This window comes from Oncorhynchus clarkii, chromosome 9, assembly GCF_045791955.1.
Source record: "Oncorhynchus clarkii lewisi isolate Uvic-CL-2024 chromosome 9, UVic_Ocla_1.0, whole genome shotgun sequence".
Taxonomy (NCBI): domain Eukaryota; kingdom Metazoa; phylum Chordata; class Actinopteri; order Salmoniformes; family Salmonidae; genus Oncorhynchus; species Oncorhynchus clarkii.
In genome coordinates, this window is record NC_092155.1 from 67524753 (window position 1) to 67536854 (window position 12102).

A 12102-nucleotide genomic window follows, 5' to 3' on the forward strand; every position below is an offset into this window, starting at 1 on the left:
TCTAGAGCACATTAAGCTCAATGTTACTAATGTTCGTTGAGTCCAGTTTTAGTATTTGGATTTAGATTTATTATGGATCCCCATTAGTTCCTGCTAAAGCAGCAGCTACTCTTCCTGGGCTCCAGCTAAATTAAGGCAGTTATGCAATTTTAAAAACATTATAATGCATTCACAACAGTAAGCATTTCACTGTAAGGTCTACCTACACCTGTTGTACTCGGCACATGCGCATTGATTTCATTTGATTTCACAATAGATTAAGTGTGTGCCCTCAGCTACCACATCTACAACACAAAATCCATGTGTAAGTGTGTGCATAGTACGTATGTTATCGTGTGTGTGTGTATGCATGTGTCTGTGCCTGTGTTTGTGTCTCTTCACAGTCCCCATAAGGTGTATCTGGTTGTTTTCCAATCTAATTTTACTGCTTGTGTGAGTTACTATGTGGAATAGAGTTCCATGTAGTCATGGCTCTATGTAGTACTGTGTGCCTCCCATAGTCTGTTCTGGACTTGGGGACTGTGAAGAGACCTCTGATGGCATGGCTTGTGGGGTATTCATGGGTGTACGAGATGTGTGTCAGTAGTTCAAACAGACAGCTCGGTGCATTCAATATGTCAATACCTCTCACATATACAAGTAGTGATGAAGTCCATCTCTCCTCCCCTTTGCACCAGGAGAGATTGACATGCATATTATTAATATTAGCTCTCTGTGTACATCCAAGGGCCAGCCGTGCTGCCCTGTTCTGAGCCAACTGCAATTTTCCTAAGTCTTTTGTTGTGCCACCTGACCACACGACTGAACAGTACTCCAGGTGCGACAAAACCAGGGCCTGTAGGATCTGCCTTGTTGATAGTACTGTTAAGAAGGCAGAGCAGAGCTTTATTATGGACAGACTTCTCCCCATCTTAGCTACTGTTGTATCAATATGTTTTTACCATGACTGTTTACAATCCAGGGTTACTCCAAGCAGTTTAGTCACCTCAACTTGCTCAATTTCCACATTATTCATTATAAGATTTAGTTCAGGGTTTAGGGTTTAGTGGATGATTTGTCCCAAAAACAATGCTTTTCATTTTGGAAATGTTTAGGACTAACTTATTCCTTGCCACCCATTCTGAAACTAACTGCAGCTCTTTGTTGAGTGTCATTTCAGTCGCTGTAGTAGCTGATGTATATAGTGTTGAGTTGTCAGTGGCATGTCGTTAGTAAAGTTTGAAAAAGGTAAGGGGCCTAGACAGCTGCCCTGAGTAATTCCGGATTCTACCTGGATTATGTTGGAGAGGCTTCCATTAAAGAACACCCTCTGTGTTCTGTTAAACAGATAACTCTTTATCTACAAAATAGCAGAGTGTGTAAAGCCATAACACATACGTTTTCCTAGCAGCAGACAATGATCAATAATGTCAACATCCGCACTGAAGTCTAACAAAACAGCCCCCACAATCTTTTTATCATATATCTTTCTCAGTCATGTTTTGTAAGTGCTGTGCTTGTTGAATGTCCTTCCCTATAATTTGTTTACTGTAAAATAGCATTGTATCTGGTCAAACACCATTTTTTAGAAAAGTTTACCAAGGGTTGGTAACAGGCTGATTGGTTGGCTATTTGTGCCAGTAAAGTATTATTCTTAGGTAGCGGAAATACTTTTGCTTCCCTCCAGGCCTGAGGGCACACACTTTCTAGTAGGTTTAAACTGAAGATATGGCAAATAGAAGTGGCAATATCGTCCGCTATTGTCCTCAGAGATTTTCATCTAAGTTGTCAGACCCCGGTGGCTTTGTCACGTTCTGACCTTTATTTCCTTTGTTTTGTCTTTATTTAGTATGGTCAGGGCGTGAGTTGGGGTGGGCAGTCTATGTTTGTTTTTCTATGTGGTTTTTGTGTTCAGCCTAGTATGGTTCTCAATCAAAGGCAGGTGTCGTTAGTTGTCTCTGATTGAGAATCATACTTAGTTAGCCTGGGTTTCACTGTTGGTTTGTGGGTGTTTGTTTCCGTGTGTGTGTTTGTCGCCACACGGTACTGTTTCGGTTTTCATCCCATCGTTTATTGTTTTGTATTTCAGTGTTCAGTTCGTTTTTTTAATAAATCGTCATGAACACTTACCACTCTGCATCTTGGTCCGATCCTTACTCCTCTTCAGACGAAGAGGAGATCTGCCGCTACAGGCTTGTCTTTGTTGATAGTCAACAATACTTTTTTACCTCTTCCTCACTCAAAATTACAATGCTTGTCTTTCATAATTTGGTCTGATATATTTGGATGTGCAGTGTCAGCATTTGCTGCTGGCATGTTATGCCTAAATTTGCTAATTAAACAATCATTGAGCATCTTTTGGCTTTTTGGGCCTTGTCTGTCAGAATCAGGGCTAGGGAGACTTCTAGTATTGTACCTTGGGGTCATGTTGCTTGGCCTCCTGAGCCAGTAACTTCTCTCTCATGGCTTTCTCCTGCTTTTTCCTCTGCTCATTGTCCTCCACTGCATCCTGTAGGGAGGACATCACAAAATGCACGCCATTCAGAGAAAACTTGGCTAAGCCAAGCTATGGAAAGATTTGGTCTCTTTTATAATAGCAGAACTGGATCTGGGAGTTGAGTAAACATAGAGATAACATACTTTCATGTAGCTAAACAGTCAGCAGCATTCATTTTCTCTGTGTGTTTGTGTGTGTTTCTTGCTCTTCCCCTCCCTGTTTCTCTCTCTAACACACACACACACACACACACACACACACACACACACACACACACACACGCACAGATCCTTTAGCTGCACGTTTCTTTAACAGATCCATAAATCCTTGTAGAGAACAATCTCAGGAAGGTGTCTGTGTCGCAGGACAGAGCTGTCCATCCGGGGGAGGCAGAGGAAGAGCGGGCCATCGGTCCAGGGGTCAGAGGGGGGAGGCAGGGGCAGGAGGGGAAGGCAGGTGGGAAGGGGGGAAGACGGGGCCCAGTTTAAACACCACCACTACCGTTCTGACCCAGCTGGCCCTTCCTGTTATTAGACCTGTTACTCCAGTCCACACCCTGTCCTGTGGCACACAGGCCGTTCTGCTTTTCTCTGGGAGGCAGCGGGACAACAGCCAGACTAACTCAAGGTTAGGCTAACTCCCATAGGACAGAGAGAGTAAGCTCCTTCTGAACATGGCCCTGTGAGGCTCAGTTGGTAAAAGTGTGGCGCTATTGACACACATCAAAGCACTACAAGGTTGTGGGTTCATTTCCTACAGGGATCACATACACATCCTACATGTATGAACTCACTTTACAATAAGTCACTTTGGATGACAGCGTTAGCTAAGTGGCCTGTTACATACATGTGATCCCTGTCGAAGATGTGTGTTGTTTGGTCCTTCCTTACCTTGTAAGCTCTGATGAATCGCACAAACACAGGGAAGAACACGGAGGGAGGAGTCGTCTTGGAGCTCTCCCCAAAGTAGTTCACCACATTGTTGAAGGCTTCCTAGAAATGACCCGGGAGAGACACGTGTCAAGGGTAGAACACAACATTTGTCAACATTGCAAACCTTAACAACGCCTTTTTTATAGTGTTTTGCTGTATTGTTGCACAGGTCTTTGTTGTGCTGCGTCTCAGAAGGAAGAGGTGTTGTTTCATGTTACAGTAAGTTGTGTTGTGTTTTGACCAGTTGGTAGTTTTAGAACAGGTATTTTTCCTGAAGAAAAATTGTGTGCTTGCTTTAGCGATCAACAAAATGTTTTTTGAGTAGTGGAAGAAGTATAAGTTTAAAATGTTAGAGACGTCAGTGTTGAAAAATTCAGTTTGTAGTTTTGATAGGATGGAGGTGGCGTGAGAACCTCAGCGGTCTTGGCATCCTTCTGCAGTTTGTCCAGCTGAGTGTCGCTGGTCTGGAGGAAGCCCTTGAGAACAGAGTGGTCATGGAGACTAGACTCTCTCCTGATCAGATCCATCCCTTTACCCAGCTCCCGCACGTCCAGCAGCACATTCTCCAGAGACACTAGAGAGAGAGATATACACACACACACACACACACACACACACACACACACACACACACACACACACACACACACACACACACACACACACACACACACACACACACACACACACACACAATATCAAACCTCCTTATTTCAACTGTGCATCACATGTACTATAGTTTTTGAACAATGAGAAGAGAAGAATCCATTCAAGTTGCATGGTGTCTGTGTGTGTAACTCGGTAGTCACCTGCAGCAGCTTTGTCCACAAAGTGCAGTTCGTTGAAGAAGTTAGCCAGCTCAGGGTACTTCTCCTTGACAACCACAGCTATGTAGTGGAGCAGAGTCATCTTCCTGTCTGTAGACTTAGTGTCCAGTAGCTGGGGGAGGAGAGAATTCCATATCAGTCAAGGCTCTTTTCACTCGCTCTGGAGGAGTACATTTTGAAACAAGTGTACACATCACAGGAGGTTGGTGGCACCTTAATTGGGGAGTAAGGGCTCGTAATAATGGCTGGAGTGGAATAGGTGGAATGGCATCAAATAAATGGTTTGATGCCATTCCATTGTCTCCGTTCCAGCCATTATTATGATCCTTCAACACTCCACTGGTACACATGGCGCCTTTTATAACTAGTGTCCGGCAGTTGACAGAGAAAAATATATACACAACCAGAATACATATCAGTGTCTTTTATCAACCTTGAAACAAGTGTACAAGTGTAGCCTTGTATTACTGATTACTACCTGGAACTACCTGGAACTGAATACATGTCCAGAATACATGGCCCTTTCATTCTGGAGGAGTACACCTTGAAAAGTGTAGCCCTTGAGCAGTCTCTTGAGGACTTACAGAGAGCCGCTCTCTAGAATGTGCTACTTTGTATCGTACAGTACTCACCAGATCAAGACTTTGTAGTTTGAAGCCATACACAGATCCTCTCTTGCTGCTGTTCATGTAGTTTCCCAGGGCTAAGATGATCTGTGTGAGTACAGAAAGTAAAGAATAAACATCTTAGCACCATACTAATGTGGCAGTGGTCAAGCAAAAGCTACTCGGTTTCCCTACATATTTGTTACACTAAGAGCATCTTTCGTCCATTGCCTACAATTGACCTGGATGATCTTTGTGCTATGAATATTTTGGGAAACTCACCACTGACTGCTAATGTGAAAGGATGCTTCTCTTCCAATTCAAACCAGTTTAATCATTGATAATGGACGATGAGAGAACCCTTACCTCTAGCATTCGTTTTAACTTGGGTGAAGACTTGACGGATGCGGACGCTGCGATGATGGCGTTGAGCTGCGGGGTTAGCATGTTGACGTTGTCTGAGAAGTTCCCTACGAACGTAATGATATTCATCCTCTGGGTGAGCCGTTCGATCTTGGAGAAGAAGAGCATGAATCGGTCCTCGTCCGTCAGCGCGTCCAGCGGTCGCCGCTCCCGCTCGTACTGACGCATCATCTTCCCCTCCGCCTCCGTTGGAAGGAAACGCATCAGACACTCCACGAAGTCCACCGGCAGGGCCTTCAGGTCGAAGCTATAGGGAGAGAAAGATAGTACAGGTTACAATACTGAAAGACTAGAAACATCAGACACTCCACAAAGTCCACCGGCAGGGCCTTCAGGTCGAAGCTATAGGGAGAGAAAGATAGTACAGGTTACAATACTGAAAGACTAGAAACATCAGACGGGACAAGTTAGAAACATCAAACAGGACAGGTTAGAAACATCAGACAGGACAGGTTTGAAACATCAGATAAGACAGGTTAGATACATCAGACAGGACAGGTTAGAAACATCAAACAGGACAGGTTAGAAACATCAGACAGGACAGGTTTGAAACATCAGATAAGACAGGTTAGAAACATCAGACAGGACAGGTTAGAAACATCAGATAAGACAGGTTAGAAACATCAGACAGGACAGGTTAGTAACATCAGACAGGACAGGTTAGAAATATCTGACAGGACAGGTTAGAAATATCAGACAGGACAGGTTAGAAATATCAGACAGGACAGGTTAGTAGCATCAGACAGGACAGGTTAGAAACATCAGATAAGACAGGTTAGAAACATCAGACAGGACAGGTTAGTAACATCAGACCGGGAGACAGGTTAGAAACATCAGACAGGACAGGTTTGAAACATCAGATAAGACAGGTTAGAAACATCAGACATGACAGGTTTGAAACATCAGATAAGACAGGTTTGAAACATCAGATAAGACAGGTTTGAAACATCAGATAAGACAGGTTAGAAACATCAAACAGGACAGGTTTGAAACATCAGATAAGACAGGTTAGAAACATCAGACAGGACAGGAGACAGGTTGGAAACATAAGCGCTATAACTGGACACGATGCAGTTAGAGCCAGCGGATGGGCCTCTTTTCTGAGTCTGGCTCCTCTCTAGGTTTCTTCCTTCTAGGGAGTGTTTCCTTGCCACTGTGCTTCTGCTTGCTCTTTGAAAGTCTCGGCTGGTTACTGTAAAGCACTTTGTGACAACTGAATTGTTGATGTGATTAATTGATAGAGAGTGAGGTATAGGCTACAGTACATACGTCTGTATGGCTTTGCAGATCTCTTCAGTGCTCTTGTTGGCCTTCCTCAGGGTGATAGCCAGGTTCTTGGAGCGGTTTGCGTCCAGCAGGGAGATCTTGTTGATAGCCTTCTGAGATACCTTGGTCTTGGGGCCACTCAGGTCCACCACTGGACCCTGGGCCTTGGTCTTAAACAGTTCCTCAAACTTCTCCACATCCAGGTCCTATAGACAGACAACACACACGACACACTCAGTCAAACGTGATACCTCAATGCATGTCCATTTTCTATGAGAAGAAGAATGTTTCATTCAATGAGTTAGGACTTGGGCCTTGAATGAGTAAGGAGTGGGGCCTTGAATGAGTTAGGAGTGGGGCCTTGAATGAATTAGGAGTGGGGCCTTGAATGAGTTAGAAGTAGGGCTTTGAGGGCCTATTTTCCTGACCACCCAACATGACAAAGAACAACTCAGGCCCCTAGTTAAGAGGTAAACTGTCAGATGAAGGCCCCTAATTAAGATGTAAACTGTCAGATGAAGGCCCCTAGTTAAGATGTAAACTGTCAGATGAAGGCCCCTAATTAAGTTGTAAACTGTCAGATGAATGACCCTAGTTAAGAGGTAAACTGTCAGATGAAGGCCCCTAATTAAGATGTAAACTGTCAGATGAAGGCCCCTAATTAAGATGTAAACTGTCAGATGAAGGCCCCTAATTAAGATGTAAACTGTCAGATGAAGGCCCCTAATTAAGAGGTAAACTGTCAGATGAAGGCCCCTAATTAAGATGTAAACTGTCAGATGAAGGCCCCTAGTTAAGATGTAAACTGTCAGATGAAGGCCCCTAATTAAGAGGTAAACTGTCAGATGAAGGCCCCTAATTAAGATGTAAACTGTCAGATGAAGGCCCCTAATTAAGATGTAAACTGTCAGATGAAGGCCCCTAATTAAGATGTAAACTGTCAGATGAAGGCCCCTAATTAAGATGTAAACTGTCAGATGAAGGCCCCTAATTAAGATGTAAACTGTCAGATGAAGGCCCCTAATTAAGATGTAAACTGTCAGATGAAGGCCCCTAATTAAGATGTAAACTGTCAGATGAAGGCCCCTAATTAAGATGTAAACTGTCAGATGAAGGCCCCTAGTTAAGATGTAAACTGTCAGATGAAGGCCCCTAATTAAGATGTAAACTGTCAGATGAAGGCCCCTAATTAAGATGTAAACTGTCAGATGAAGGCCCCTAATTAAGATGTAAACTGTCAGATGAAGGCCCCTAATTAAGATGTAAACTGTCAGATGAAGGCCCCTAGTTAAGATGTATACTGTCAGATGAAGGCCCCTAGTTAAGATGTAAACTGTCAGATGAAGGCCCCTAATTAAGATGTAAACTGTCAGATGAAGGCCCCTAATTAAGATGTAAACTGTCAGATGAAGGCCCCTAATTAAGATGTAAACTGTCAGATGAAGGCCCCTAATTAAGATGTAAACTGTCAGATGAAGGCCCCTAGTTAAGATGTAAACTGTCAGATGAAGGCCCCTAATTAAGAGGTAAACTGTCAGATGAAGGCCCCTAATTAAGAGGTAAACTGTCAGATGAAGGCCCCTAGTTAAGATGTAAACTGTCAGATGAAGGCCCCTAATTAAGATGTAAACTGTCAGATGAAGGCCCCTAGTTAAGATGTAAACTGTCAGATGAAGGCCCCTAATTAAGATGTAAACTGTCAGATGAAGGCCCCTAGTTAAGATGTAAACTGTCAGATGAAGGCCCCTAATTAAGATGTAAACTGTCAGATGAAGGCCCCTAGTTAAGATGTAAACTGTCAGATGAAGGCCCCTAATTAAGATGTAAACTGTCAGATGAAGGCCCCTAATTAAGATGTAAACTGTCAGATGAAGGCCCCTAATTAAGAGGTAAACTGTCAGATGAAGGCCCCTAATTAAGAGGTAAACTGTCAGATGAAGGCCCCTAGTTAAGATGTAAACTGTCAGATGAAGGCCCCTAATTAAGATGTAAACTGTCAGATGAAGGCCCCTAATTAAGATGTAAACTGTCAGATGAAGGCCCCTAATTAAGATGTAAACTGTCAGATGAAGGCCCCTAATTAAGATGTAAACTGTCAGATGAAGGCCCCTAATTAAGATGTAAACTGTCAGATGAAGGCCCCTAATTAAGATGTAAACTGTCAGATGAAGGCCCCTAGTTAAGATGTAAACTGTCAGATGAAGGCCCCTAGTTAAGATGTAAACTGTCAGATGAAGGCCCCTAGTTAAGATGTAAACTGTCAGATGAAGGCCCCTAGTTAAGAGGTAAACTGTCAGATGAAGGCCCCTAGTTAAGATGTAAACTGTCAGATGAAGGCCCCTAGTTAAGATGTAAACTGTCAGATGAAGGCCCCTAATTAAGATGTAAACTGTCAGATGAAGGCCCCTAATTAAGATGTAAACTGTCAGATGAAGGCCGTAAAGGGAAATTTGTCCTGAACTGGTAGACTCACCTCTAGTACTCTTTCATCATCTATCTCACTGAAGACCGTACCGTTGATCTGGTTGGGTTTCAGAGCGGTCCAGTTGAATATAGGCAGACGAAACTTGGTCTTGATGGGCTTCTTGATCCTGATAGCTGCAAACCGACAAAATTAGAGTGCTTATTATTAATTTAAAGAACATCAGGAAAGCCATTACATAGAATATCAGGACAGCAATTTCATAGAATATCAGGACAGCTATTACATCGAAAGTCAGGACAGCCATTACATAGAAAATCAGGACAGACAACCATTACATAGAAAATCAGGACAACCATTACATAGAAAATCAGGACAATCATTACATAGAAAATCAGGACAACCATTACATAGAAAATCAGGACAACCATTACATAAAAAATCAGGCATATCACACAATCCGACTTGTATAGTGTACTGTATTCTTTTGAACACATTCGATACTCCACCTTAAGTATATTTAGATGCTGATACTAGCTCTTACCTGATAGGCCCATATTTAGGATGAAATTGGGAGCAGTTCCTGGTAGAGGCGGGGCCATAGGAGGGGGTGGGGGTGGGCATGGAGCATTCTCTCCTGTGGAACAGAAGACGAACACAGCATAAAACAACGGCAGTCTATCATCAGAGCCATAATAAAATCTCAAGATTATGAATGTCTGTGAGAGAGACTAGTGGAGCTCTAACAGGCTGTATCAAATCAGTACAATTAATAAAAGATCATTCATATTGGTTTATGGTGGCATACACTAATTTTGTGCGTCCATCCAGCTGTGTGTGTTACCATAGTTCCTGGAACCATGCTGTGATTCTGAACCTTTCAGTGGGCCTCAGAATGGAAAAGGTTGAGAACCCCTGCTGTGAAGGACAATGTGAATGGAAAGCCAACACAGTACACTTGGAGTCGGCACAATGATGTGAAAGACTATAACTGTGCATGGTAATGTACCTAGAGCAGAGGGAAGTGGAGGGGGGGGAGGAGGAGGTGGTGCTTCACTGGCCCTTGGTAGACTAGTCCCTGGTCCTCCTGGTCCTCCTGGCCCTGTTACGCCTCCAGGCCCCACTGAGAACCCTCCATTCTGCCCAAAGTCACTGAGAGGCACCCCTGGACCTCCACCCCCTCCTTCTCCTCCACCACCACCACCACCGCCCCCTCCCAGGGGCTCGATGGCGATGTCCCCGTCTGGCTGCTTGCGGAGGCGGATGGTCCCCTGCTGTTCCATCTCCAGCAGGCGCTTCTCGATGTTGAAGCTCCTCTGGAAGGCAGCGTCCTTCTCCTTGATCATCCTCCTCAGGGTGTGGACCTGGGTGTTGGTCGACTCGTACGTCTCCTGTTGGATCAGAACACCAGAGGGAGACAGAGAGAGAAACCACACTATGATGACTCCACAAACTATACAGGATCATAATCACTCCATTTCCTGACAATCAATTTGCTATCATAGCATTCTTGCTAGAGCATAGTTGATCAAACGTTAATGTCATTCTGCCATTGCTGTACATATAGTTCTCCAGGAGTTGTAAAACACTGTTGCACAACAACATATTAATAAAACATTGAGACATACTATTGCTGTTCTGAATCATACATTTGATACTGTATATGAGAAATATAATGATAATTGAAATCGGTTTCATAATCGTGATCCCCAGCTCATCTTACCCGTATGACGTGGAGATCCTTGTCCTTCTGCAAGAGCTGCTTCTCCAGGTCAGCCACTTTCATAATGGTCTCATTCTCCACGTCCAGAAGCTTCTCCGTCACCTAGTACAGGGTGGACAGGAGGGTGAGCAAAGAAAGAGAAGGTAGGAGGCATGGAGAGTGAACAGATGGGACAAGAGGGATGGAGAAAGGGGAGGAGGAGATGAATTAAAGCATTGATCCAGTAAAGTCCAACGCGGGCATCTCGCCCAGATCCACTCCCTTTTTCTTTCTTTCTTTCTCTCTCTCTCTCTCTCTCTCTCTCTCTCTCTCTCTCTCTCTCTCTCCTCTCTCTCTCTCTCTCTCTCCCTCTCTCTCTCTCTCTCTCTCTCTCTCTCTCTCTCTCTCTCTCTCTCTCTCTCTCCCTCTCTCTCTCTCTCTCTCTCCCCTCTCTCTCTCTCTCTCTCTCTCTCTCCCCCCCTCTCTCTCTCTCTCTCTCTCTCTCTCTCTCTCTCTCTCTCTCTCCCCCTCTCTATCTCTCTCTCTCTCCCCCCTCTCTCTCTCTCTCTCCCTCTCTCTCTCTCTCTCTCTCTCTCTCTCTCTCTCTCTCTCTCTCTCTCCCTCTCTCTCTCTCTCTCTCTCTCTCTCTCTCTCTCTCTCACTCCTCTCTCTCTCTCTCTCCTGAACTGTAATATCTGCAGCATTAATAAGAAATGTGATATAACTAGTAACATGACCCAGGCAGTGTTAAAACTGACACAGTTTTCACTTTTGAATTTGGACAGATAACACGTGTTGTAAACTAAAGGAATTCATAGGGTGGAATGTTTCGCTCTCTTCCTCCCCCATAATTCCTCGTCCCTGAAAGCAGGGTTTGTTTTGAAATTCTTAGGATGACGGCACGTCTAACTCTGACCTTTCTGTCATTGGAACAGTTTGGTGGATTGTTTCCTTGTATTACTGACGGACTGACACCAGAAAAGACAATAGTGATGTACCTGATTACTTTGTTCACGGAACCGTTTTCATGTCAAATGTTCAGAAGGGAAAAGGACACATATAGAATTCATGGTCAGTCTGGTGGTCAGTCTGGTGGTCAGCCTGGTGGTTAGCCTGGTGGTCGTTCTGGTGGTCAGCCTGGTGGTCAGTCTGGTGGTCTGGTGGTCAGTCTGGTGGTCAGTCTGGTGATCAGCCTGGTGGTCATTCTGGTGATCAGCCTGGTGGTCATTCTGATGGTCATTCTGGTGGTCATTCTGGTGGTCAGTCTGGTGGTCAGCCTGGTGGTCAGTCTGGTGGTCTGGTGGTCAGTCTGGTGGTCATTCTGGTGGTCAGCCTGGTGGTCAGTCTGGTGGTCTGGTAGTCAGCCTGGTGGTCAGCCTGGTGTTCAGTCTAGTGTTCTGGTGGTCAGCCTGGTGGTCATTCTGATGGTCATTCTGGTGGTCATTCTGG

The 12102-nt window shown here is 44.3% G+C and overlaps 1 protein-coding gene across 3 annotated transcripts in view; it reads right to left on the reverse strand.

The window, feature by feature from the left end:
• LOC139416821 (formin-like protein 3) overlaps positions 1–12102 on the reverse strand; it is an 85268-nt gene that overhangs the window by 10839 nt on the left and 62327 nt on the right. For all 3 annotated transcript variants that reach the window (XR_011635131.1, XM_071165908.1, XM_071165907.1), the window contains exons 11-21: positions 10675–10776; positions 9961–10342; positions 9496–9588; positions 9003–9127; positions 6533–6735; positions 5207–5510; positions 4868–4948; positions 4218–4347; positions 3822–3982; positions 3367–3468; positions 2396–2488 (exon numbers count right to left, since the gene is read on the reverse strand). Coding sequence is in view for 2 of the 3 variants with exons in the window: in XM_071165908.1 (XP_071022009.1) it covers positions 2396–2488; positions 3367–3468; positions 3822–3982; positions 4218–4347; positions 4868–4948; positions 5207–5510; positions 6533–6735; positions 9003–9127; positions 9496–9588; positions 9961–10342; positions 10675–10776 (1776 nt within the window). In the remaining variant the exon portion in view is untranslated. The remainder of the gene's footprint in view (positions 1–2395; positions 2489–3366; positions 3469–3821; positions 3983–4217; positions 4348–4867; positions 4949–5206; positions 5511–6532; positions 6736–9002; positions 9128–9495; positions 9589–9960; positions 10343–10674; positions 10777–12102) is intronic.